The sequence below is a fragment of the Melozone crissalis genome, unplaced genomic scaffold (assembly GCF_028551555.1).
Source record: "Melozone crissalis strain CALT ecotype California unplaced genomic scaffold, PUWL_Pcris_2 ptg000038l_1, whole genome shotgun sequence".
NCBI classification, from domain to species: Eukaryota; Metazoa; Chordata; class Aves; order Passeriformes; family Passerellidae; genus Melozone; species Melozone crissalis.
In genome coordinates this window covers 9,209,030-9,235,155 of record NW_026535816.1, presented here as the reverse complement: position 1 = coordinate 9,235,155, position 26,126 = coordinate 9,209,030, and the positions used below count along the sequence as shown (strand labels likewise).

Below are 26,126 nucleotides of genomic sequence, written 5' to 3'. Positions count from 1 at the left end.
ATTGAAAGAGGTATTGAACCTTCAAAAAGTGAAGGTTCTTCCTTGGGTTACCCTGGCTAAAAATTAGTTTCACAAGAGTTTGCATAAATAAATTTAAAATAATCTTATTATTTCAGGGAAATAAAAATACCAATTATTTCCATATAAAGTCTAACATCATGACAGAATAACAAATGTTCCATACTATTTAAAAATACCTTTTTCTCCAGAAATTGTATTTCTAAGTTATATTATTTTTTCTGTATGAGATTTAGCCAAAATGGTTATTCTGAACAACCCCATGAGAGGATGCTGAAAATGTGTCAGAAGACTATGGCATGATAAATACACAAATTTACATTTCTAGCTTGATTTTCAGTTTGTTATTCCATCAGTTTTTTCCTACTTTGTGTAAAATACTATCATTCAAAAAATCCTCACTTTTCTGCTGGAAAAAACATTTGTAATTTAAAAAAATTTCTGCAGACTTCTATTTATGCCAATAGGAATTTTTACACTACACTTATTTTCCTAGAATGGATATTACAGGGATCTTCCACTTACAGTTTCTTTGGTAACATGACTAGGAGAAAAACCTTCTGACTCAGATGATTATTTTTTCATTTGCTTTATATTTTCAATTTTTATCCCAGGCTTTAGAATCAGTTTCCCCAGTGCAGAACTCAATGTTGAGTTCTCTGCCCTCTCAACACTGTAAATCTGATGAGGTCTTATTTAGATAACACATGTTCAGCAGCTCAAATTTAAGAAGAAATACCCTCAAGTTTGAGGGTTTTGCATCTTTTTGTGAATTCACTTGATGTCCCTGTGCTCAGGCTAGATCAATCTATGATTTTCCTGGTTGGCCCTACAAACTGCATGCAAACCCCATTAAATTAGCCTCCTGCCAGACCTGGTTGATGGTTGACCCCAGAAACTCCATGTTGTAATGGCATAGGTCTTACCATTGCCAGAGACATTTATTAATAAGACCCTCTAGGTATGAAATAAAACATGCACAAAATATTCAAATCCATATCCACACTTATAAGGAGAAAAGAGCAAAAAGCTTGGGGGGGGGGGGGGAAGGCAAAAAATTCACCCTCTCAAAAGCAGAGGAACGCTTGTCTATTTTTTTGAGAGTGCAACAGTCTAAGGCATTTGGTCTGAACAAAAGAGAAATATTAACTAACGATGGTTGCATACTGGGATAGAGTTGTGTGAAAACTCTCAGCTTGTTACCTGTACTGACTCTAATCCACACCATGGAACATGGTTCACTGCTGTCTCCTCTGGCCCCTCCATCTCACCACCCACAGGCCACAGGTTAGACAGTGGTGTGCCATGGCAACTGCTACTTCCATATCCTGGCTTTCACACATTTGGGGTCATGGGTCCCAAACCTGCACTCCATATTTTTAACTTACATGGACTAAAAATGTTTTCTCTGTACGCAGCAGTACCTTTAAAGAAGTACCTTTGGTGTGGGTTTTTTATTTGTCTTTTTCAGCTCATATTTGGCAACAAAAGGGGAATTTCAACTTCCCCCTTCACACTCAGTCTCACCAAAATCAACAATAAAATTGCACAATCTCTACTGCACACATGGGCAGAAGTTGTTCTTCTCCTGAGCAATGGATGGGAACAGGCAAGACTTCAGGTCTGGTCACACACTAAGTTGCTACTGACATAGCAAAACCACCTCTATTTACCAATGACTTAACAGAGATGTGAGGATCCATCCCTCACCAAGACAAGGCTGAAGAAAAGGACTTCTGCTATTTATAGCTCTTCCAGGTTACATAATTTCTTTTTTAAAATTTTCCTCACAATACACTCTCCACTCTTCCTTCAGGGTTCTGCACACACTACCTCTCTGTAAAAGTTAATCCTTCAGAATGACAAGTAATTTCCTGCTTCTTTGGAAAATGTATTGTTATGGCATTAATGAGGATAAAATGAATGTTCAATTATTTAAAACACAAACACAAAAGGAAAACCTAATAATTGAATTTACAAAATTATGCCAAAGACATAGTTAAGATAAATGTTGCAGTTCAGTCTGTTTTTCTATGATTCTGTAGTCCTGTAAGTCCAAGAAAGTTTTATATGGATAAACAAAATAAGCAATTTCTCACATGAACCCACAGAAGCTATATTGTCTTTGGCAGAAGTCAGTTAAAAATTAGTTTCTAATTGAAACTCGCTCTCAGCACAAACTATACCTCTGGAGGCCCATTGGGTTTCCAAACACACCAAGGCTGAACTCCAGCAGGTGGGAGGGGAGCACCATAATTAGTTTTAACCATTAAACACTTTAGTTTCTTATGGCCACGGTAAGTTCCAGAGAATTCTACCCAGGAGCACACTTAGCATCTCAAAGGACAGCTGCAAAGCCTATTGCTGGCATTCAAGATCAGTTTTTAACCATATGAGGAAACTGCTTCTCTGAAAATGAACTCACTACTGAGATTACAGGTTTGTACACTGAGCTTCCCTTCCTTTTTCTCTCCTTTTTCCCCCCTCTATTGCTCTCATTTCATTATTTAAAAATGCTGAGACATTAGAAAAGAGTTGGATCATGTCAATGTGCCAGGCTAATGTTTAACCTTAAACTTACACAATACAGATTAAAAGGGATTGTACTACAGATTTCACAGCTAACTCCTTTATTTCAGCTTGCCTGGCAGAAGCACCCACAGTACTTGGGTCTAAGTGTATTCCTCCTTAACTCATCCTTAGCTACCTTTTTTTTAACTCCTTAGAACAGAACTGGATTAGAAAAAGTGTTCTGGCTGAACTCTTCCAGTTTATTTTTTGTCATTGTTGAGCGACAGATAAGATTCATCTTTACTGTCAACAGAGTCAATCTGGTCAGAGCAGCAGACACAGTAAAACAGAATCTTCCATCAGAGAATTATACAATTGGTATATCAATTATACCAATTGGTAAATTGGTTTGGTAATGTCAAACTTTGTAGCTCCAGAAGTTAAAAAATTTGTGACTTGGGACTATATTGTTTTTGCAGCCCTATTTTTAGTCTCTGCCAGCATTGGAGTCTTTTTTGCAGTTAAAGAGAGGAAAAAGAAAACTTCAAAGGAATTTTTGGTGGGCGGTAGGCAGATGACATGTGGACCCATAGCTTTTTCTCTTACATCAAGCTTCATGTCCGCAGTGACAGTCCTGGGGACACCCTCCGAAGTTTATCGCTATGGGGCATCCTTTGTGCTCTTCTTCCTTTCATACACACTTGTCATCATTTTTACTTCTGAACTTTTTCTACCTGTTTTTTATAGATCTGGCATCACAAGCACTTATGAGGTAAGTAGAAATCATAAAATAAAGGCATTATTCTAGCATAACTAATTATCATGAATATATTTTTTTAGAGAAAAATCTTTGACAGAAAGCTTTCTGCAGTGTTTTACAGAACAAATATATTGATATACTAATTATTTTTAGAAATAAATTGCATTTAAATTTAGTTTACTTATTTAAACTAGCTATTTATATGGCATAAGCTGAAATCCTAGTCTAAGGGTCAGAGCTCCTTTTATGCACATATAGCACAGACTGGATAAGGGTTTACGCACAGCATCAAGTTAAATTACAGCAGGAAAATATTTAAGCGTATCCAAATGTTTCTGGTCTTTGAGTATTCTGCTCTGGTTTAGAGAGACAGACTTTAAGAACAACATTCAATACTATACAATTCAAACTTAGTCTATATATGGTAAATTTGACCAAGTTACTATATCTAAGTAGCTGCGGTGGGAAGAAGAGAAAGAAGGTGGTAGGCTTGTTCAAAAACATAAAAAAGAAAGAAGAAGAAAAACCAGTCAGGGCTGGAGAATAAATTCAAGCATTCTCTAGGAAAAGAAATCAATGAATTCTGAATTTTGTAGAGTTTTTTGCCTGGCATTTTCTCTGGAACACATTTTTTCCTTCATAACAAAGTTCAGTAGCAGTCCTTATAAACAGCACATCCACAGGACAGCTACTGACCATTTGGGATGGCCTCTTACTCACTTCAATCAGCTCCTGCAAGTTTGGTTGCTCCACTGTGGGCAGTTTCAGCTAGGCATGAATTGGATGACAAAGTGGGTTCCTTCACACAGAACCTTCTGGTAACAGAAAAGCTGCTCATGCTCACTGAGCCCAAATCCAAGGAAGGAAATTTGGCCAAACAGATCTGCCTGGGTATTTGGAAATACTTTCAGGTCAGTGAAGAGCAAAATTGACCATTGCTGCAAGTAGTTGCATTTTCTAGCTGGTTTTGATACAATGTTAGAGAATTAATTATTTTTGTCATATGAACCAGCAAAAGGGTCATTGTAGATGGAGAGACCCTTCAAGCATGCTGCAAAGATGACTGTTGGCTTCACAAATGATTTTTAGAAATAGATCAAGTTACATAAATTAGCCATGCATTTATATGGCAGACTGTGGGGTTTATTATGCAAGAAACACAAGATCAGCATGAGAAAAATGGAAAAGAAAAAGATATTTTGGCAGTAGGAAGTGCACAGCCTAGAGACTTGTAAAGAGAGAAAACATGTACAGGCCTCCAGCCTGGTGTCTGGGGGGCACATGGGACTGTGGCCCAAGAACAGCCTCCCTGCATGGGGGCTGCCATGGGGCAGAGAGATTCTGCAAAGACCCCAGGTGGTGATTCAGCCTTAAAACCTGGGCTTTTGGGTCTAGAGATCCACTCACCTCTGCAGTTCTTTTGAAGGTGGAAACACCTCTCCACATCCTTGAACCTGGAAGTCCCTAAGATCCCCCTTCACGCCTCTCCATATTGGTGATGTGCAGATTTGGCTTTAGGCTAACACAGAAAAAGGGGGAAAGCCAGCTCAGCTCCTGCACAAGCAAACTCCAGGCTGCTGTTTCACCATCTGCTCCACCTCCACTTTTGGCACTACTGGAGTCGATGCTATTTCTGCTAGAGACGAGCTCAAGTTTCCTCATTGTAGAGCTGGAATATACCTTCATTTGAAGTTAAAATTTCTTTGTAGTTCTTGGGATCTTTCAGTTATTCCTGGTGCAAAGAAGGTATTGATTACTGCAACCCAATATAGATCTTCCCCTGGTTCAGATGAGGAGATTGATTTCTTAAATCTAATTATCATTCTGTCTAATGACAATCTTGCTCTCCTCATTAGCTGCTCACAGCAGCAGGGCCAGCTGCCAGGAAGTTTACTGGTAAGCACAGTAAGGTGTCACTTGGGGCAAACAGAAGGTAACAGCTGTGTCACAGATGCTACATGTGCACTTTACTGACATTATGCTTTTTCCTAGTATTTGGAGTTAAGATTTAACAAGATTGTCCGTCTTGCTGCAACACTGATTTACATCCTCCAGACGGTAAGACAACATTGACTCTTTTTTTTATGCTACTTTCACTCACCATTGATTTTCACAGCCTAATCCCATACACCACATTTTTTATAATGAGATGTTTTAATGTCTTTTTTCTTAGTTTTTTCACTTGAACTATGAATGCTAAAAAGAAAGTCAGATTGTATTTTTAACTGTCTAACTGCCCTAACCCTTCCTGTTTAGTATTAAGAATGCCATTTTAGTTGTCTTTAACACTCTTTAGCTGTCTTTAACACTCCTAAGCTGTATTTAACACATGTTGGGCTGTACTCTCACAGCACATTCTTGGTCACATTATGTTCATTGGAAGCCTCTCTCTTCCCAAACAAGTGGATTCTGTCTTTCTTGAGAAGCTGGTCAAGCTTCACTGGGTATGTTTAGTTACCCATTTATGACACTGAGGTGAAGTGCCCTATTTGAAAACTGCTTTACAAGGTATACTTGTAGGGCAGATGCCCTGCTAGCTGCGGTCCCATGATGGTCTCTGCTGTCACCGTCTTGAAAGGTTACATTATTTGTGTATTTAAGGGAAAGATAGGTTTTAATGGGAGATTAGGAGACATTTTCTTCTGCATTAATTCCATTTTAATTATTCCCAAACATTTGGCAACAGATCTGAATGCTCAGTGACTTTGATGCTTAGTTTCTCCATCAGCTCTCTCAGATCTTAGACATAAAAGGTATTGAGTCAGTTACTTTGAAAGGGATTGAATGGAAAAATGAAAATTTAATTTCTAATATGAATGCAACTTTATATCTGTATCACTATTTGTGTTTTCTGGAGATATTCTTTTTGTATTTCATGAGGATATTTTGTCATGTACTTGTCTTAGCAGTAGAGAAATAGGTAATACAAAGACAGATAATGGTTCTCCCCTCAGAAAAGAACTAAAGACAACATTTTAATTTTTAAGGGCTGAAACAGAAAGCCATAGTACAATACAAGCTGATGCAAAGAAACCCTAGATCTGCTATTTTGCTCACAGCCCTACTCTAAATACAAGTTCTATCACTGAGCATTCAAACACGTAATTTTTTTCCTTCAGATCCTTTACACAGGAATAGTGGTCTATGCTCCATCACTGGCACTCAACCAAGGTGAGTTCTTACGCTGCACTACACTGCTACCCCAAATAACCACACCAGAGGGATTACTTCAGTAAAAGAAGTAACAAAAATAGATAAAAACCCAACCCTGCTCAAAGGTGCTATAAGAAGGTTTTTGCCTTCACCTCGTAGCTCCACATTTCTGACTCCTCTAGCTCCTCTCACACCCAAAATTAGCAGGAACCTCATGGTTGCTCTTCTGCTCTCCTTCCCACTCAGTACCGTCTGAAGAGAGCTGAAGCAAACAATTTCCCAACATCCTGACAAAGTCCACAGTACAAGCTGATGATCCAAAACCATACTATGTACTTTGATTGCCCCCGTTCCTGTCTCTTGTGTTCAGGTTTCCTTGGGAATAGCTCCTTTTCCTGCAGCCAGAGATGAATGCTGTTCATCTGTCTGCCCCTAGACTTCTTCAATTAATATTTGCAAATTAGGCATAAAGCATCCATCACCATAGGTGGGATTTGTAATTTTGCTGTCATAAGGCACAAGGAATCATTGTGGCCCAAAACCTGGTTTTACCAAAATTTACCGGGAAGAGATTGTAAATGTCTTTTCTTTGTTCATTATCTGAGTTGCATTCAGACTGATCCCACCGCTCACACAGCGCCAAATTTTCTTCCTCTATCATGCAGCTGAATTCCATGTGAAAGTTCTCATTCATTATCACACCACACTAACTTTGCTAATAAGAGAACCTTTACAAATAGGTTTTGCCCTCACAGGTTATCACTGCTGGGTGAGATTTCAGTATCAGCCAGAACAAAATGTGTGCATTTTGTGTAAAGAAACTTTATGAAGCAAAATGAACACAAAAATTTGTTTTAATGAAGTTCATTTTAGCATTAAATCATTCTTAGATGCAGGTAATGGAATTACTTAGGGGTTGGGGGTTTTTTCATCTTTGGATTTTTGGGAATCTTTGAAGAACTTGGTTTCTCAAGACAAAGTCTGGACTAAGAACAGAAGTGAAGCATTGCTTATAAAGCTCTGTCCTGTCAGAATGACATTTTTGCTTTATGCAAGTATTCTTACTTTTGCTTGAAAGTTAGTTAATTTCAATTCAAAAGAAAACAACAATGAAAAACAGTATCCAGAAGTTCTACAAAACTTGAACAATCCAGCAAAGCTCCTAATAGACACGAAAGATTGAAGTTAGTAATTGCTCCTGTCCTTCTAAAGCTAAAGGATTACAGCTCTTCTGCTACCTTCCAGATGACTCACACCCATTTCACTCACAATTTTGTTTTCATTGGTTTCACAGTCACTGGATTTGATCTCTGGGGCTCTGTAGCTGCAACAGGAATTGTCTGCACTTTCTACTGCACTCTGGTATGTAACAGGCGTAACTGAATACTTGGAACACAGACGGTTAATTCGACCATCCTTTAAACATTACACACTATCAGAAAAAGATGGCTCCTGTGAAGAACACAGATAAATTTCTTCCACATTCTGTGTTGTAAGAAAATCTATTTGGTGGAAAAAAAAAAAACCTCTCTAATCCTCTGCTGTATGTCTCCATGTTTAAACCAGATATCTTGAGACAGAATCCAGATAAGGAGGCAATAATCTTCCCTTGTCTTGAAGGGAAGATTAATCTTCCCTTCTCTTGAAGAGAAGATGATTCTTACCTTTTACAAATTATAAGCTGAAAAACATTGCAATGAAAATTGTGTTCAAGAACAAAGCACTAAAACCTAGGAAGGATAATAAAGGTCAGAGAGCTTTACTTTTGAGTGGAAGCAACCTGAGACTCCAAATTCCAACCCAAATATATTGTATAGATATTTGCAGCAAAGCAGCAGAGCCCTGTGGCTCAAGACACAAATAATTGCCATTCTCATTGCCACTAATGATTTTTTTTTCAATATACCACTCCACTCCTCTTGAAAACACTTATTATGTGCTCTAGTACTGATTTGATCAAATAAGAAAGCTATGGAAGAAGCTGAATGGCAAATTGTCTGGAGATGTTTTTTTGTGTTGTGCTAATTGTGGGCTCTGAGAACATATGGAGTCCTATGGGATGTAGGAATAGGCCAAAACTCCCTAAGTTCCACACTATCATATGTTCTTCAAATGCATATAAAGGAGGCAGTAAAAAAGCTTTTAACTGAAAGTCAAATATTCTTCTGTGCCTGTGAACAAACTATTTAGGCTGTGAAATTTTCTGACCTGCCAAAATACACACTTTGTGGGAGAATACAGAGCCCTGATTTGCTGGGTGCTGCACATACAGATCAGAAGCTGTCAAAATAAGGAGTCTTGCTACATTTTTCAGTACTTGAGCAACAGGAAAGAAGACTGGGGGTGTACAGTTTCTCTTTGTTCTAGGGAGGATTAAAAGCTGTTGTCTGGACAGATGCATTTCAAATGGTTGTTATGGTGGCTGGCTTCGTGGCGGTTCTGATTCGAGGCACTAGTCTGAACGGTGGAGTGACCAAAGTCTGGGAAGATGCCCATGAAGGATCTCGGCTAAACATATTTGAGTAAGAAACAAATGATGCAAACCATTCCTCTCTGTTCTAAACATATTTAATGTTTAGAAACCATTCCCTCAGTAAGTCAAAAATACACAGACTTGCTATTAAATAACTCTGGTGACTCAGAGAAGTCCATTCCTCATCTCTTCAGCTACTGGCAGTGCATTTGACCTTCAGGAAAGCTTTACTCTTTGAAAAAATCAAAGGTCTGCTGAACTGAAGGGGAGATTTGCCATTTTTCCATGTGTAGCTACAAATGCAGCCTAATTATTCCTTCCAATTTCATACACAGAATAGAGTTGGAAGGGATCCACAAGGATCAACAAGTCCAGCTCTTAAGTAAAATGGCCCATAAAGGGATCAAACATGAAACCTTGATGCCATTAGCACCATGTTCTAGTCAACTGAGCTAATCTCAGTGGCTAATTGTATATATCTTTCATTTTCTATTCATAAAACAGATGCTGTTTTACTTGCACTCACCACAGCAGCAGGCAATAGTGCACCAGTGCACTGGGATAGAAATCTGATCTTCGTTTGGTTGTTTGGGGCATTTGTTGGTTAACCAAGGCAAGTCAGTGACAGAATCCAGCAGCAAGGTCAAATGTTACCTGCTGTCCCAACCAAGATAAGAAGAACTGCAAAGACTACACATTCGAGACAGAAAAATATACTTGTACAAGTTAGATTTGCAGAGTAGCAGAATTTTGTTAGATAACACAGCAGCTGAAGCAATTTCTTGTAAAGGCAGTTATAATTATTATTATTAATTATAAATAAATTATCAATAATTATTAAAAATTATTACTAAAACTCTGCTGGATTTTTTTAGTTTGGTAAACAACCTTGCTCCTTACAGAAGATGGGGTCCCAGGCAGGAAGGCTTGTAGGTCTGCTACAGCATGACACAGGTCAGATGTCTGAGCATAAGCACCGTTATAAATTTAATTAATCTGAATTAAGTGATCCTCTGACTAGGTCTGAATGATATTTGTTTATCCTGTCTTGAAAACAATGTGTTCCAATATAAAAGTATAAAAACTTCCAAACCTGAACACATCCGATGCTGTCTGTTCTGGAAAACCGTATTACCAATGCAGAATTTTTTGATTCAGGTGGTAGGACACACCAGATAGTTCTGAAAAAATCACCTACCTCTTGCTGAAAAAAATATGTTTAAATAAAAAAAATTAATTGCTTCTTTCTTTCTTTCTTTTAGCTTTGATGTTGATCCTTTGAGACGACATACCTTCTGGACAATAGTTATTGGGGGAACATTTACCTGGCTAGGGCTCTATGGAGTCAATCAGTCCACAATACAGAGATGCATTTCCTGCAAATCAGAAAGGCATGCTAAACTGTAAGCTACCTGCTGTTAACCTATTCCTGCAATCAATCAAGAATTACACTAAGTTTGTCAGCTATACTGAAAAAATAGATATGATAAATAAATATTGGGATGCCATTAGGTGGTAGTAAGCTAATTTTGCTCTGACAGACTTACTACCTCTGGCTCAAAATGACTTAAGTATATGCAGAGGAAAAAGAGAAATCCATCTCTTGCAGTTTATCAATTTGTTATCAGGCTGACAAACTAATCCTCAGAAGGAGAGTATGGCAAAGACGTCAACACCGAAGTTGCGCTATCTACAATCTCATTGTAAAAATGTATCTATTGGAACTGTGTTTATGTTATACAGGATTAAAAGTTGTTATTGATTTAGTGGAGCACTACAGTACAAGGTATTACCTAAATAAATCTTAATTTCTTAAAATTCTGCAGTGTCACAATAATCAGAATCAATGAAGAACAAAATCTTCATAACATAGATATACAGGTCTCCAGCTTGCTACCTGCCTCAACTTCAGCAGTAATATATTCATAGCTAGACATATTTTACTAAACAATCAGATTTTTTTCACACACCTAGGGCCAATTGCCTGCACATGCAGCTAAAGAATAAAGGTATTAATTTTTTCCTTTTTAAAACAGTTAGCTTTTTTGCTGACTGTAAAGCCATTAATTTCTCTGAAGGTCATGACTGTCTATACGAATTCATCCTGTAGATAATTCAGTGTCTGAAAAGCATTTAGAAGTCACACCAGGGAGAACATCACCAGTAACAAGTTGTGTTAACCTTTGTTTCCTGGCAGCACACTCTGAACTGGCCTTAGCAATAGATCTTGTGCAAGGTGTGTCCAAACAGGATGTGAGCTCTGTAAATCCTGGCAGCTCTCAGAGCCCGCAGGATTGCTGACCCACAGCCATACAACCTCCCCAGGAGAGGCTGTCACCCACATCCATTCATGGAACAGAGAAAAGCCACCAGGACTGTTACTGTCCTGTTAAAAAGCCACTGACTGTTACTGTACTACCGACTATTACGGTAACATTGGAAACAATATTCTGTGTGCTCTAAAGGGAGAGCAGCATCAGCATCTCCCAACAGGCAAAAATCTGTTCTTACAAGGGACAGGCATTACAGACCCAGCCCTCAGTGCAGCCCATTCTGCATTGAGGTTACTTGACTCTCCCAGCTCTATGGAGTTGCTTGGAAACTTTATCCTTGCCCTATAGCACAGAGATGGTGTGCTTTTCCCTTTTTTTTATTTTTCATCTTGCTTTGAATTATACAGCCAGTTTGAATTACATAACCAATTGAAATGAAGATATCTCCCAAAAAACTTCAGAATAAGTATCTTATAACAACTTTTTAGTTTATCTTCCATTAAACAGTTTCCCTCTTTACCTCTAGGGCACTTTACCTGAATTTATTGGGACTTTGGACAGTCCTGCTGTGTGCAGTATTTTGTGGATTGGTGATGCACTCTCATTACAAGAGTTGTGACCCTTGGACAGCTGCTTTCATTTCAGCTCCTGATCAGGTACAGATGTCCATTACAATATTTAGGAGCTGCTTTGGGCTCAGATATAGCACATATCAGAACAGTTTAATTTTATGCAATGCTCTATGTCCTTCCAGCACTCATGGACTAAGGTGGGTGCCAGATCAGGGCTACAATAATATCTATTCTGGCACTCCTGCAGTATTAATTCAGTTGAGTATTTTCCCCAGAAGATATTCCCTTCGCTCAAAATCTGAAACCATGTTATTTGGGACAACATCAGAATTTAGCAACATGCTAATAAACATAAAATACTTTGCTTCCATTACCTTAATTAATTTCTTGCGTTGCTTGTGTGCTCCTTCTATGCTAGCTCATGCCATACTTTGTTATGGACATTTTTTCTTCGATGCCAGGAGTCCCAGGACTGTTTGTTGCCTGTGCATTCAGTGGAACACTAAGGTTTGTGAATCTGAATTGACATTTTAGCTGTTTATGGTAATTTCTTGAGGATCCAGAATGAGGTCAAAATATGAAACCCTAAGAATTTGTTTAATTATGTTACATCCCTGGAGATATTTGAAAGACACGTGGATGTAGCACTTAGGGACATGGCTTAGTGGTGGACTTGACTGTGCTGGGTAAACAGTTGGACTCTGTGACCTTAGGGGTCTTGTCCAACCTAAATTATTCTATGATTATGTTTATGATAAAGTCTAACTCCACATCTCCAGTATCTTTTTATCCCAAATACATTTTAGAATAATGTTACCAATACAAAGAAAGTGTAGAAAAACTGAGTTTAACTTCCCAAAATACTCTTGGGAGCTGCTCATGGTGAAACTGTCTTTACTGAAGGTAGCTGCCACAATATCATAGTCAGGGGTATAAACGTTTTCACTAAGTCTATCTGAACTGTATTCACCAAAAACAGGCTCACTCACCCAGCTAAAAGAGTTGGACCATTCATGGAGGACCAGGGTGGCAGTAGTGGTTACTGCACATCCTTCAATTTGTGAGGGAGTAGGGTTTTAATTCTGGAACATGTCTATACTTAAAGTCTTTGCAAACTTGTAAAAGGAAGGGTCACTTAGGATGTGTTTTTATCTTGTTCCATGCCAGCACAAAGCAGAGCCCCCAGCAATTGCAGAAGCAGCAGGAACCTCCCCAGTTAAAGTAGCATATATGAAAAATACTGTGAATCATACAGTTCTTGGAGAGCATTAGTGCTGAAAAAGAGGAAGCATTTCTATATAAATACAACTTGATTCCATATTATATTGCTTCCTATTTATTTACCATTCTTCTCCCTTTCTACAGCACGGTAGCTGCCAGCATCAATGCTTTAGCAACTGTTACCTTTGAAGACTTGGTCAAGAAAGGTTTCCCAAACATCTCTGAGAAGATGAGCACATGGATCAGCAAAGGCTTGTGTGGGTACTCCAGATGAGACCCCTTTCTTTAGCACCAAAGGGCACTGGCACAGAGAGACTCCCTCAGAAACAGGAATGCAACACTTTATAAACCCCCCAGGTGAACATCAGCTGAGGCCTTGGTAGCATCATCAGCACCATAGGGCAGAGGAACAGACAGAGACTAGCATGAACAACCCCCACTCAAAATCCTTGGAAAAGTCTGGTCTACTGAAAGTATTGGAAAACGCTCTTCATAACACAGAATGAATGTTAATGTAGTTATTACCATATTACTCTATAGTAGTATTTATTTAGAGTAATACAGTAGATAACTTCTATTCAGAGTATCGCATAAGCAGGTTATTCAGCTTTTCAGAGAACAAAGCATAAAAACAAAACAAAACCACTAAACATCATCAACATATCAAACATCCAACATTATTTAAATTTTTATGAAATTTGTTACAATTATTGCAGTAACATCATAACCCTTTTATGAATACCATGACAATACTATAAGAATTCTATTAAAATTCATAAATATAATGAAAGCACCAAACTCATCTATTTTCTATCTCTGTAACTGCTTCTAGTCTTCTCCCTTCTTGTTTTTCCACTTACTACGTAGTTTTTTCACTCTGGACCTAGAAAGATAATTTTTATATCTGAAACCAAGGTGTGCTAGCACAGAAGTTTTGGCTGGCTTTACTCAAGGCTGCTGCATACAGAGTTTCACCTACCATAAAGTTAAAACTGGTGTCAAGGGAAAAAAGCCATGCTGTTTTATCATTTCTCAACTCCTTTATTAGATTATTTTAGAAGTGATACTTAAAGGCAACAGAAACATTCCTATATGAGGCATAACTTCTAAATTAATTTCATTGCTATTGTTCTACTTTGTAAGAAATACCAATCCACCAAAAACCCAACAAGACTTCATACAAGCCACTTACGGGTGTGTAATGGTCTATTCTAAACATCCAATAAGAAGTGACAATTCCCCTCTGCTGGCTGGTCACCTCAGACACTACTGAGCTGGAAGCCATCCCCACCTTAACCAGCACTGAGAGCCTCCCTACCTTACCTTTTCCAGGTGTATTGTACGGTGTCCTGTGCACTTCCATGGCTGCAGCAGCATCGCTGCTGGGAGGAGTCGTGCAGGTATTTCTTTCTTCAGAAATGCAATTAATGGAATAGGAATGAACACAAAATATAATGAACTGAGCAAATAATGCTGCCAGCTCTGATGGCTACTAGATTATACCCAAACCATTTCTGTGGACATTTTGCTGAGTGGAATAAGTAAGGGGAAAAAAAAGTCCTCTAACTCCTTCACTATTGACTCACTGCTAGGAAACAATATTGAGCACAATTCTCTCTTTAACTGTGTCCTGAAATCACTACCTATCCCTTCTCCATCACCATTTTCCCAGAGAAAATTACAGATCAAAATCAGAACTGGGTATGCTTCCCCTCAGCTGCTGCCCTTAACTCCTCTTTCTTCTCTGCACCCACAGGCTTCCCTCTCCATCCATGGGATGTGTGGGGGACCCATGCTGGGATTATTTACTCTGGGAATTGTGTTTCCCTGTGCTAACTGGAAGGTAAGTAAACAAAAATCCTGATCTAAAAGATCAAGTTGTTTTTTGGTTAAAACTCAATTTTGAAAATTGTTTAGGTTCTTGAACTGCTTTTCAGATTTAACGCCTGAGGATCTAAGATCTATTTATATGTGCCTTTTCCCTGCCTAAATTTATCCTGCTGAATTTATGTCTACCCAGCTGTGGAATAACTGGTGATTAGATTCACATGAAGGATTTCTTAATTTTTTTTCTGAGTTTCATTAAGAAGAAAAAACTATTCAATACTTGCCCCAGCTTTGGGATGCACAGAGTGATTTCAAAAGCTTTGCCTTCATTCTTTCACTCAAAACACATCATGAGCTCATTCCATATTGCCCCGTCAGGATTCCTATCAAGGCTAGCAGAGGTAAAACTAAAATCTGTATCACAGCTTTAAGCACACTTCTGCTTTAACTTTTACAAACAGAGAGCACTAAAACACCATGTTTTATAGCTTAGCTGAGAGAGAACAGAATTTATTTACACCATAACCCATCATTACCTACTCTTGGCTATTTCACATTCACAGAAAAGCACTTTGCACATACCGTCTTTTAACAGTATCTTTCCATACTTTCCAAGGGTGCTCTTGGAGGCCTCTTAGCTGGGATCAGCCTGGCTTTTTGGGCTGGCACTGGCTCTTTCATTTACCCTGCACCACCAACAAAGTCCATCCCTCTGCAGCTGTCTACCCTCAACTGCACCCTGGCTAATAGCACCGAGGCACTGCTAACAGCAGCTCCCACGCTGGCTCCAGAGAGGTATTTTTCCTATTGTTACCACTTAAGCCTATGCTTTGCCAAGTGTGCCCCCCAGCCTGCAGCTGGGGTGCAGGCAGTACTGACAGGGCAGGCTGGGAGTGCAGACTGGTGCCAGATGTCACACCAGCTGCAGCTTGACCTGCATTGTGTTGGCTCAGTCAGGCAACAAGTCAAACTTAACTGATGCTCATCACTAGCTGTTTCTGTCACCTCTTCACAGGCCTCTGCTGGCAGACACCTGGTATTCCCTGTCTTACCTGTACTTCAGTGCCATTGGCTGTGTGGGCTGTGCCATCACTGGGCTGTTGATAAGCTTTATAACAGGTTGGTGTTCTAAACCTACATAGACATATATATATACAGACATATATAAATAATCATACCTTTGCATAAACTGACTCAGCTGTTAAAAAAGCTTTTAAAAAAGTCTAGTGGGTGACTTGGGACACAGACTCAGAAGTCGGCAGTGGGCTCTGATCCTGCTCCCCCACCTCATGGTCTGTGGTCTGAGGCTCCCAAGGCTCATAGCCAGCTATCCATAGACTCACTTATTACTATTTTCTTTTTGCAGGACCTAGTAAAGGAGAAGACATCTCACCAGTGTTAATTAAGCCAGTCTGCGACCTGTTTTGCTTTTGGTCCAAAAGACTCAAAGTATTTCTCTGGTGTGGTGTGCAGCACGACAGCCTGGAGGTGAGTGCTGAGCCTATCAGCTCAGCCTTATTGTGGACCAGGAGCCACAGGAACATATGAGAGCATGTGCCCACGTGAGGGTATGGGCTGAGCAGAGAAATAACCAGCCTTCAACAGCCGCTCTTGAACTTCTGCAAGGGATGCTGCATAAGCAGCAGAGACTGGAAATGAAATCAGCTAAACCCTGGTCAGTAGTAAGTTACCTATTGTTCCCTGAGATTTTTTTCCTATTGTTCCCATTTTCATCACATATGGGGACTCAGGCCCTCAGAAAACAAAGAGCCCTCAGGAAAGCCAGGAAGCTGATCTAGAACAGAAGCTGGACAGAGCTAAAGAATAAAGCAGGGATTTATTCAAAGGATCTCCTCCATGGATCCACCTTGGGCAGCACAAGAGCCCAGCCAGGGCTGCACCCAAGAGGAACCAAAATGCATGACCACTCATAGGGGTCTCACTTTTTTAAGTTCTGCTCCATTTGCATATTGGAGTTAATTGTCCCATTCCAGCTTTAGTCCATGCAGTCCCATCCTGCTTGGTTTTCACTCTTCAGTCCTTGTTGTTTGTGCTCTTGGGCTGAGATTTGGATCATTTGTCCTTGGCCACATGGTAGAAAAGGAACTGTTTTGTACAGCTGCTCTGTGAAGTGAGCTCACCAACACTTAATATGAAGCTCAGAACTACACACTAAAGCAGAACAAAATCTGGAAAACATAAAAGCTAAAACCTAAGGCATCAAAACAGGGTCTGACCTCCCTTCTTCCTGCTGGGACAAAACTGCACTTTACACCCTAGACAGTTCACCAAGCTATTGCTTTCCACCAAGCTCAGAGAAAAGGATTTTAGAACCGACACTCTCATGAAGCTCTCTTGCTGCTGTCATCCCCACCACCATAGCCCCTGAGGCTTCTGCCCTCCAGAGCAGCACCAGAGAGCAACAATCAGGCAGTGCTGCATTCACCAGCATCTGACCTGCTCCTTCCCACCTCCTCCTCCTCCACAGCAACAGGGCCAGCTATTCTCCAGGTGTTCCAAAGCTTTGTAGCTCATTAAAAAGGCATACAGAATGAACATCTTTTTTCTTCTGCACTGTTTCCATAATTTTTCTTTAATCAAAGGAAAAAAGCAGTGAATACAGGCTTCAAACTACAAGGGTATTTTCTTTCTTTTTTCAGATGGACTTTGAGAAAAAACTGCCTGAAGCTGCTGCTAATAAAACCAGAACAGATAACACCTTCAAGAACAATACCAATAAAGAAAATAACTACCAGATCTGTGGTTACAATTCCGAGGAGAATTCAAATACGAATATAAGCATAGAAACTCGCCTCTAGAAGCTTAAGGACAAGGGACATTTAATCAAACTTTAGTTCTTCAGCTTCAGAAATTAATAACTTCTTTTACTGCACTTACCAGCTTGTAGGTGACCAAGAGGGAACAGCTGCTCTCAATAGCAATAAAGGTCAGATTTTTATTCACCAATCTCTTGGCAGACCTGGGAGATGATGGGACAATCAAGTTTTGGAAGCACTGCTATTTCAGAAGAAATGTTTCATGAATTTTGTTGTGGAAGCTCCCACTCAGACACAGCTGCAATACATCTGCATCACATGCTCTATTCAGGAACTCATCATAGAAGGGAGTGTGCAAAGGTGAACTTGAGGTAAATTAAGACTTTGGAGAAGTTTGTGGGGTATCTCACTCAGGTGAGTCTGTGAGCTGCCCTCTGATGGAGGGAAAGAAGAGAGGTCAGGCTGAGCCTACACACAAGCATCACAAAGAGTCTCCTCACAGGAACTCTGTACAGACCAGAATGGTCTTTCAGTCACCAAGATAACTGTTTGCTCCCTCTGGGGAATTCAAGTTTTCTTTATAGCTTCTCATTGTAAAAGCTATGGGATGGAGTAATAAATTTTACTTTGAATTCAGGATAGTTATTTATCTGTTTTAGTTTTCACCTCAAAAGGATTCACTTTTTAGCAATAAAGAAAATAAACCAAGATTTAATGATGATCATGCCTCCTAATTGATAATTCATGCTGAATTTTGAAAAAAAGACACATAATTAGGCAAAATAATCTGTCTGGTACACTGTCTTGGAAGCAGAGCACATTCAGTGCTCTATTCCAGCCAAACACATTTCCTTGAAAACTTGCTGGTTGAAAATAAAAGCCAACAGATCACCTCTCACCTTGACTAACTTCTGGATATAGTTTTTCAATAAATATATTTGTTTTAAAACAAAATTCACAATTGAGTGAAACAGACTGAATGAAAATATCAAAGACAACTCACAGACTCACCTGAGACATTCAGCTTGTATTTCTTTGAAGAGCCCCTCTGTTGCTTTTGCTTTAGCAGTGACCATCTTTATGATGCAGACGTATGTCAATCTGGTCCTTGAAGTCACTTGCCCTGTCTGGGTTCATGCTCTACCCCTGGAAGTGGTCCCAGGATTTTAATCAGAGAACAGAAATAGGAGCTTGTAAATGGCACTCCCTTGCTTGCATGGAACAGTTTGTCAAGAAACTGAGAACCATGTCAATATTTGTGTTAATCCTCAATATTTGTGTTAATCCCTTTTACAGTGCCCTTATCATCTCATCAAAGCTTACAGCTGAGTCTGGCTGCAAGGCAGCTGCTTGCTGTCTCATGGGGCATGCTCTCCCTTCCTGCTGCCACACCTGGGATTCCAGCAAGGTGAAGAGGGAAACTCAGTAAATGCTATTGGACCATTTGTATCTCATGGGCACACATCTTACATTTTCAAACAAACAAAACTAAATTGTATTTTTTTCATCAAAATACACAAACACTTATACAAATATTTCACATTTCCAAAAACCAAACAAAAACCATTATTACTACTTACCTTAACTATCAACTTCTATAACTTCCTGTTTCTACAAAAACTGTTAACCCTCAAAAATTATAAACTTTACAACTATAACAAACAAATATTACCAAATACCCATCTTTTATGAAATTTAAAAGCATTCATGTGTCTATTAACACTTTTTCAAATACAATTTTTACTTCGACACACAAAAAAACAACCAATCACAATTACCAACACTTTCTACAAACTTTTCCTTCATTAAATATACTCCCAAAAAACCCAGACAATAACCCCACATACACAACTCAAAAATTAACCACATTTTTAATAAATTAAAATATTCACCACACTTTTAAAATTCCCGAAACCCCTACAAATAAAAAAATTATTAAAAAAACACACCACACTCTAAAACACATTTTAAAGCAACAACAACAAAAAAATAACCAAAACAACACCACACATAAAATTACACAAAACTTTATATATCCTTAATTTTTAATAACTCATTGACAAAATCTAATCATCCAATTTTAAAACACCTTTCAAATAACGCAGAAATGAAATTTTTAAAAATCATCCAATTTTAATCAAAACCCCTAAAACAAAAATTAAAACATAATTTCCACAAATAAATTAAAATAAAAATTATATTTCCACAAATACAAAATACAATATCCCACTCAAACTCACACCAACAATTTCACAAACAAAAAAGCAAACACACAAACATAAACTACACAAAACCCCTATTATTTATACCAAACATTCCCTATTCAACCTACAAAAACTACAAATCTTAAACTTTATATTAATATTTAGACTACAAAAATTATTAATATCATAAAACTCTTTTAACAAAAACGTAATATCGATCATATTTTTCTAATCCTAAAATATCTAAATTTATAAAAATTAAGTATTAAAAAAACAACTTAATACCTTATAATTAGCCAATCCCTAAAGAAATACTAAAAAATTTACTCTCCCCTTCCTGAGCCATTGCTCCTTTCAGAGGCAGATCTGGCCTGTCCACTTTGGTTGAAAAAATGAGATTATGAAACTAAGCAGAGATAAATCCTAGAAGAGATTACATTTAAGAAATTGTTAGTCACTAGTCAAAGCAGTGTAACATAAATGACTGAAAATTTGAAAATTGAGTCTAGCTGTGCCTTGAGGCCAAAATAATTGACTATTTAATTGTTATAAATTCCTAAGCCAAGTATGACCCTGAAATTACTTTCTTACAAGACTATGGTTTGAATGCTCATGAGCACTCACTTTTCAAGTATACAATTCTTTTAATTATCTTTGACTATTTGGAATAATAAAGCTCACAGCCTTTTTCAAAGATATCCAAGTTTATTACTGAAAAAAAAAAGTAATAATCAAATGTGCATGATACAGCAAATAGTTGCATTTGTAAATGTAAACCTTGATAAAGTAAACAGCATCCCAAAGACAAATTTATGCCAAAAGTGTCTTACAATAGTTAATCAGATTTACAACTTTTTCCTCAGTGAATTCTTTAATTTCTGGGGTACACAGCTGCTTGTAAAAGCAATCTTAAAACACAAAATAAACTGAAAGCTGACATGCTGGAGGAACTTACAGCTTTTGCACAGAAAAGTAGATTTCTCCAAAAATGCTCTCTGATACTGTAAAATTGCTTCAAATATTACTTACAAAGTGTAGATTTATGAGTAGAAAAAATAGCTGAAATTTTGTTCTTACTGCTTACTTAGAAATCAAGTTGTATTTAAACATTACATAAATTTCAAATATATACACATTTTAAGAAATCTGTTATGATCATGATATTGCAAGTTAGCCAGGACTATCAGAGTAAAAAAAATGACTGAAGTATCTTATTAAGTTAGATTTTACATGAGATAATTTCAAAGAACTGAAATTTCAGTGATACTACTCTAGGTAAAAATTATAGCCAACAGTTTGGAAGATTTTTCAATACGAAACTCCAAGTCAATTAAATAGAACAAGAAAAGAAAATGTGATCTGTTTTTTTTTTTTTTTTTATTAACAGAGAAGTCATCATGTTCTCAGTGGTTAAAATCTCACCAGCTTTAGACTCCACTAGGTTTAATTCTAATTTCTCCCCCTGTTGCATCTGTACAAGTAGCTCATGTCAGTAAGAATGCAAACTCCAGAGAACAGCCAGCAATACAGAGCTTGTATCAAGAAGACAGAATGAGCCAGCAGAACTCACACAAGACCATTCTGAGTGCAGTGCAGAGGGAATACACCATTACAATTTCAAGACTACATCCCAGTCCTGGATTTAAAAAGTTCCTCTATACTATGGAGTAGTGCAGTGATTTCCCTACTGTTCCTTGTTGTGCCATTAGAACTTTGTGCTGCTGTGGTAATGTGCTATTATGGCGATGCCAAGCTTGTGACAATCCAAATTTCTAGTAAATATGTTTGCAATGGCAATATCAGATAAAAATTGTCAAAAGGAATCCATGGTAGAAATTTAAAAATTATACGACCGTGACAGTTTCCAAGGATTTACTGAAGTCATCATGAGGTTTGCCTTGCTTCCAAATATCCAAAGAAGGGTATTTAGGATGTATGTGCATGTGTAGGAAGAGACATAATGGGAAAAGACTGTGGTGCTTGGGGAAGTGACTAAAAGGACAGTAATAGCACAGGCAGAGGTGCCCCATACTTCCTCACACTGCTTCATCCCACCAAGGCAAACTGATTTCTAAAAAGACTGTTGCGCACTTTCTGCTTTGGCATCTCAGTCAGGGACATCCAAAAAGAGCCTGTAAAAAAAAAAATCTGCTTTTACAGAATTGCCCTGGAAATGGGACTGTCACCCAGCAGGCAGTGTTCAATAAAACACTGAGGATAAGTAAAGAATGAGCGAAAGGAGAAAAAAAAAAAAAAAGATCAGGAGGCCTGTCCTCATGCTTCCCATTCTCAAACCCTTATTTTTCAGAGCTGGTTGCAATTCTGGAGCAAAACTTGCTGGGGTGAACAGGAGCCCTTTGCTGCCTGGTGCTCATTCTCACCCTCCACATGCTGGCTCTGAATTTGACCTCAGAAGAACATGTGTTTTGCAAGTGTGAGGTTGAGTATGAAAGGACTCCGGGAATTTTTGAAGCTACTAGATTTTCTACTACAGGAATATAGGTTAGAATTCACTACAACACTTCCAGAAAGTGTCATTGTATGCATCTTAGTCAGACAAAGTATGCACTGGAAGCAAGTAACAGGTCTGCCTAGAAGAGGAATTCTATTTGAATTCTAGAATCAGTCTTAACATCAAATAATTATTACAAAATGCTGCCCTTATATTTGTTTCAAACTTTGCCCCCAAACAAGCAACATCAGCACTTTATGAGGATTCCAAAAAAATATAATGCTTCTGGAAGTACTACTGCATTGTAAGTGATTACTGACACCACTATTTTCTTCTCTGTCCATTTTCTTAATAGAAACTAAATAGAAAATGCGGGGGTTTTTTTCATTTTCCATCAACTTTATCGCATTCATAAGTAGCTGTTTGTATAAAATGAGCTTTATTGATAAGGCTACTATCCAGTATATATATTAAAAATCTAGTTTATAATAGTTTTAATGGAAATTAGTGACATTTACAGGCTAACTATGCTAATTTGCCTCCAAATAAATTGTTATATAATGCAAAAGTTTGCTAAGTCCCACAATGCCATGTAGGACTTGGCAGGTAACTCCAACAGACTCCCTAGCTCCAGAAATTCTCTCTGGCAACACTCTCAGTTGGAGTTGGCAGTGAAGGAAGCCATAGCAAGGATGTGCATTACATATATGATTAGACTGATCATCTTAATGGCACATTAAGAATAAAATATCGCCAAAACTCTTGCCTTTCCCCATATTAATACTTGCTCTGAAGCTATGTTTCCCAAAGTATTTTTCCTTCTGTAGAACTTTTTATGAAGGAAACTTCTGGAAATTTATTAATTTTTCCATTAAGGTATTTATCTACTAACCTTTATGTACCAATTTGTCTAGATATTTTCCTTTTTAACTTTCCACAGGACACAACTGAGCCTAACTGTGCTCAGACAACAATTTATGACAACCTGTTGTTGGAAAAGGCCACAGCTGATATGTATTTCATACTAGTGAAGATATGTACTTCCAAAGAAGCATCTAAGACAAAAAAAGCTCACTTAATCACTATTGAAATTTTATCTCTGTCACCATTTTCTCAAATCCTTGAATGAAAACAGGAAAAAACAGAATCATTAATGCTGGAAAACATCACCAAAATTATCAGGTCCAATCTTTGACCAAGTATCACCATGACAAATAAATCACAACACTAAGTGCCATGTGCAGTCATTTCTTGAACACACCCAAAGATGATGACCCCACCACTTCCCAGGACAACCTGTTTCAATACCCTCAATGAAAAAATTCTTCTTGATATCCAACCTGCACCTCACTGTGTGCAGCCTGAGGTTATGTTCCCTTGTCTTGTCCCTAGCTGCCTGGTAGAAGAGGCTGATTCCCACACCTGCTACAATCTCTTTCCACCTAGTTGTGGAGAGTGATAGGACTCCTCTGAGCCTCCTCATCTAACTAAACAACCACAGCTCCTTCAACCAATCCTTCCTATGACTTAATCTTTCCAGATGCCTCAGCAGCTTCACTGCCCTTCTCTGGACATGCTCCAGCACCTCAGTGTCTGCCTGGAACTGCGAGGCCAGAACTGCACACAAGTCTCAATGCATGGCTTCACCAGCGCCAGGTGCAGGGGGACAATCAGCTCCTGCTCCCACCCTGTTTCTGACACAGGCCAGGATGCCATTGGTCTTTGTGCCCACCTGGGCACAGCTGGCTCATGCTCAGCTGCTCCTGGCCAGCACATCCAGCTCCTTTGCCACTCTACCCCAGCCTGCAGCACTGCAATGGGTTCTTGTGATCCAGGGACAAGACTCGGCATTTGGCCACACTGAGCACTCCACTGACCTGGGCCCATGGATCCAGCCTGTCCAGGTCCCTCTGCAGAGCCTTCAACAGTCCCATCCAACTTCGGATTGGCTGCAAACTCACTGAGGATGCCCTTGATCCCCTTGTCCAGATCATTGATAAGGACATTAAACAGAACTGGCCCCAACAGAAGTGGTTCCCCTGGGGAACCACACTCCTGACCAGCTGCCAGCTGGATAAACAGCTTTCATTGCCACCCTCTGGGCATGGCCATCTAGCTTTAACCCAGCTAAGAGTGCACCTGCTGCAACCTTCTCCAGGAGAACACCATGGGTGACAGTTTCCAAGGCTTTACTGAACTCATCATGAGGTTTGCCTTGTTTCCAAATATCCAAAGAAGGATTCTCAGTCAGTGTGCTGTGGGAGCTGAGTTCAACACTCAGGCAAGCCTTAGCACTCAGTTGTGAATACTCTTAATGTCTCCCTGATTGTAGAGACAAACTTAGGGGAACCTCTCATTAGGATGGGCAATAAAATAGAATTCTTATCTTCCTTTTTTTATTCATCAAAATTCATATCTCATACATTAGGCACAAATTAAGAATAAAAAGTTGTAAGAAATGAGGTGCATCTCATGTATCTGGACTTTGTGCCATTCCTGAAATAGAAATATTTTTTGTCTGAATCAAGATGCAGAATTTGGTTAAGAATAATTAACACATTTTGAACAAATACTTCATATATAAAAAAATCCAGTTGCTCATGCAGTCTCTCTAAGGGCGCATGCATAGAGCAAACTTTCCATAGATTAGATCTGCAATTATCTAAAGCATTTTTGCACAAACTGAGGTTCTAAAGCTTTGTCAAATTTCACAAATGCAGCCTGCATGCACAGTCTAGTCATATTAGTCATTTGTTTGAAAAGACAATATTTAAAATATTATAAGATCATTCACCATTCAAAAAATACATTATTCCTGAGGACAGTGTGTGCCTTATTATTTATGAAAATAACGTGCAGTCAATGAAAACAGCATACTGAGCAAAGTCCAGCAAAAAGGTTTCTCTGCTTAAGCAAATGGCTAGACAGTTGATGTCCTCCAAAAGTAAAGGACACACAGAGTGTTTCTCCAAACTTCTTGTCCTTTCCCAGTGCATAAAATGCACCATGTCAGATCTACATACTTGCCTTTCATACGCTCTTATATCCCAGTGTTGAAAAAATTCATAATATATATAAATGTAAATCTCAAATACAAAAAGATTGTTTAATGTGGTTTTTGAACTCCCATTGGAATTTGCCTTGGTATGTATTGACACATGCCAATATCAACAGCAAAACCAAAAAAGTATAAAATAATGTTTCTGATTTTTGCCTGATTTTACTCTGTATCTTTATAACTTGGGCCAGCCAAGACATTTTGTTTTTAGAGAAAATATTACAATGAGCTCATTTGTGGCCTTCTGTAGCATTCAAATATTATCACAAGCTGGCACACAAATAAAAACTGTGAAACACGGTTACTGCTGTCAAGCAGTGCTTGACAGTCCACAGAATGAGACAAAGAAACAATAAATTAAATCAAACCTCGTGACTGTATTAGCACTGAAGAGAGTGCAGTAATTTTTTCTGATAATGACTTCTGAGGAATTCAATGCACAACCCAGAAGATGAAGGAACAAAACAGCCTTTCCAAAATATGGCAAGCTGTGTTCCATCCGCCCTTTATCACAGAATGAATGGGTAATATACCTGATTAGGCCAGATCTTTAAATTTCCTTCCTCCTTTTATGCCGTACTATAGATACTCCTACAAGTGCCTTGCCTGGTAACAGAGCTGAAATTAATCAAGAAAGCTCATGAATGTGGTGAAACCACTGAAGAACTTGAAAGTCTGATGTTAGGCTCTCTGGATACAACAGATCCTTTGATGGGCTCTTGACTCTTGAAATTCATTTCAGTGAAATAAAATAAAATTATTGTGCTAATAAATGCAAGTGAGTACTAAAATCACACTTTTTAATTACACAAGATTAATGTAAATAG

The 26,126-nt window shown here is 38.5% G+C and overlaps 1 protein-coding gene across 1 annotated transcript; it reads left to right on the top strand.

Moving 5' to 3' along the window:
- The first annotated feature begins 2,944 nt into the window (after positions 1–2,944).
- On the top strand, positions 2,945–17,627 carry SLC5A12 (solute carrier family 5 member 12). The gene is made up of 15 exons (XM_054283700.1): positions 2,945–3,301; positions 5,282–5,347; positions 6,409–6,460; positions 7,737–7,804; positions 8,810–8,964; positions 10,178–10,318; positions 11,715–11,844; positions 12,179–12,267; positions 13,126–13,238; positions 14,314–14,381; positions 14,738–14,824; positions 15,425–15,603; positions 15,824–15,927; positions 16,175–16,296; positions 17,469–17,627. Exons 1-15 carry the CDS (start codon positions 2,945–2,947, stop codon positions 17,625–17,627), a joined length of 1,890 nt encoding a protein of 629 aa, XP_054139675.1.
- The last annotated feature ends 8,499 nt before the right edge of the window (positions 17,628–26,126 follow it).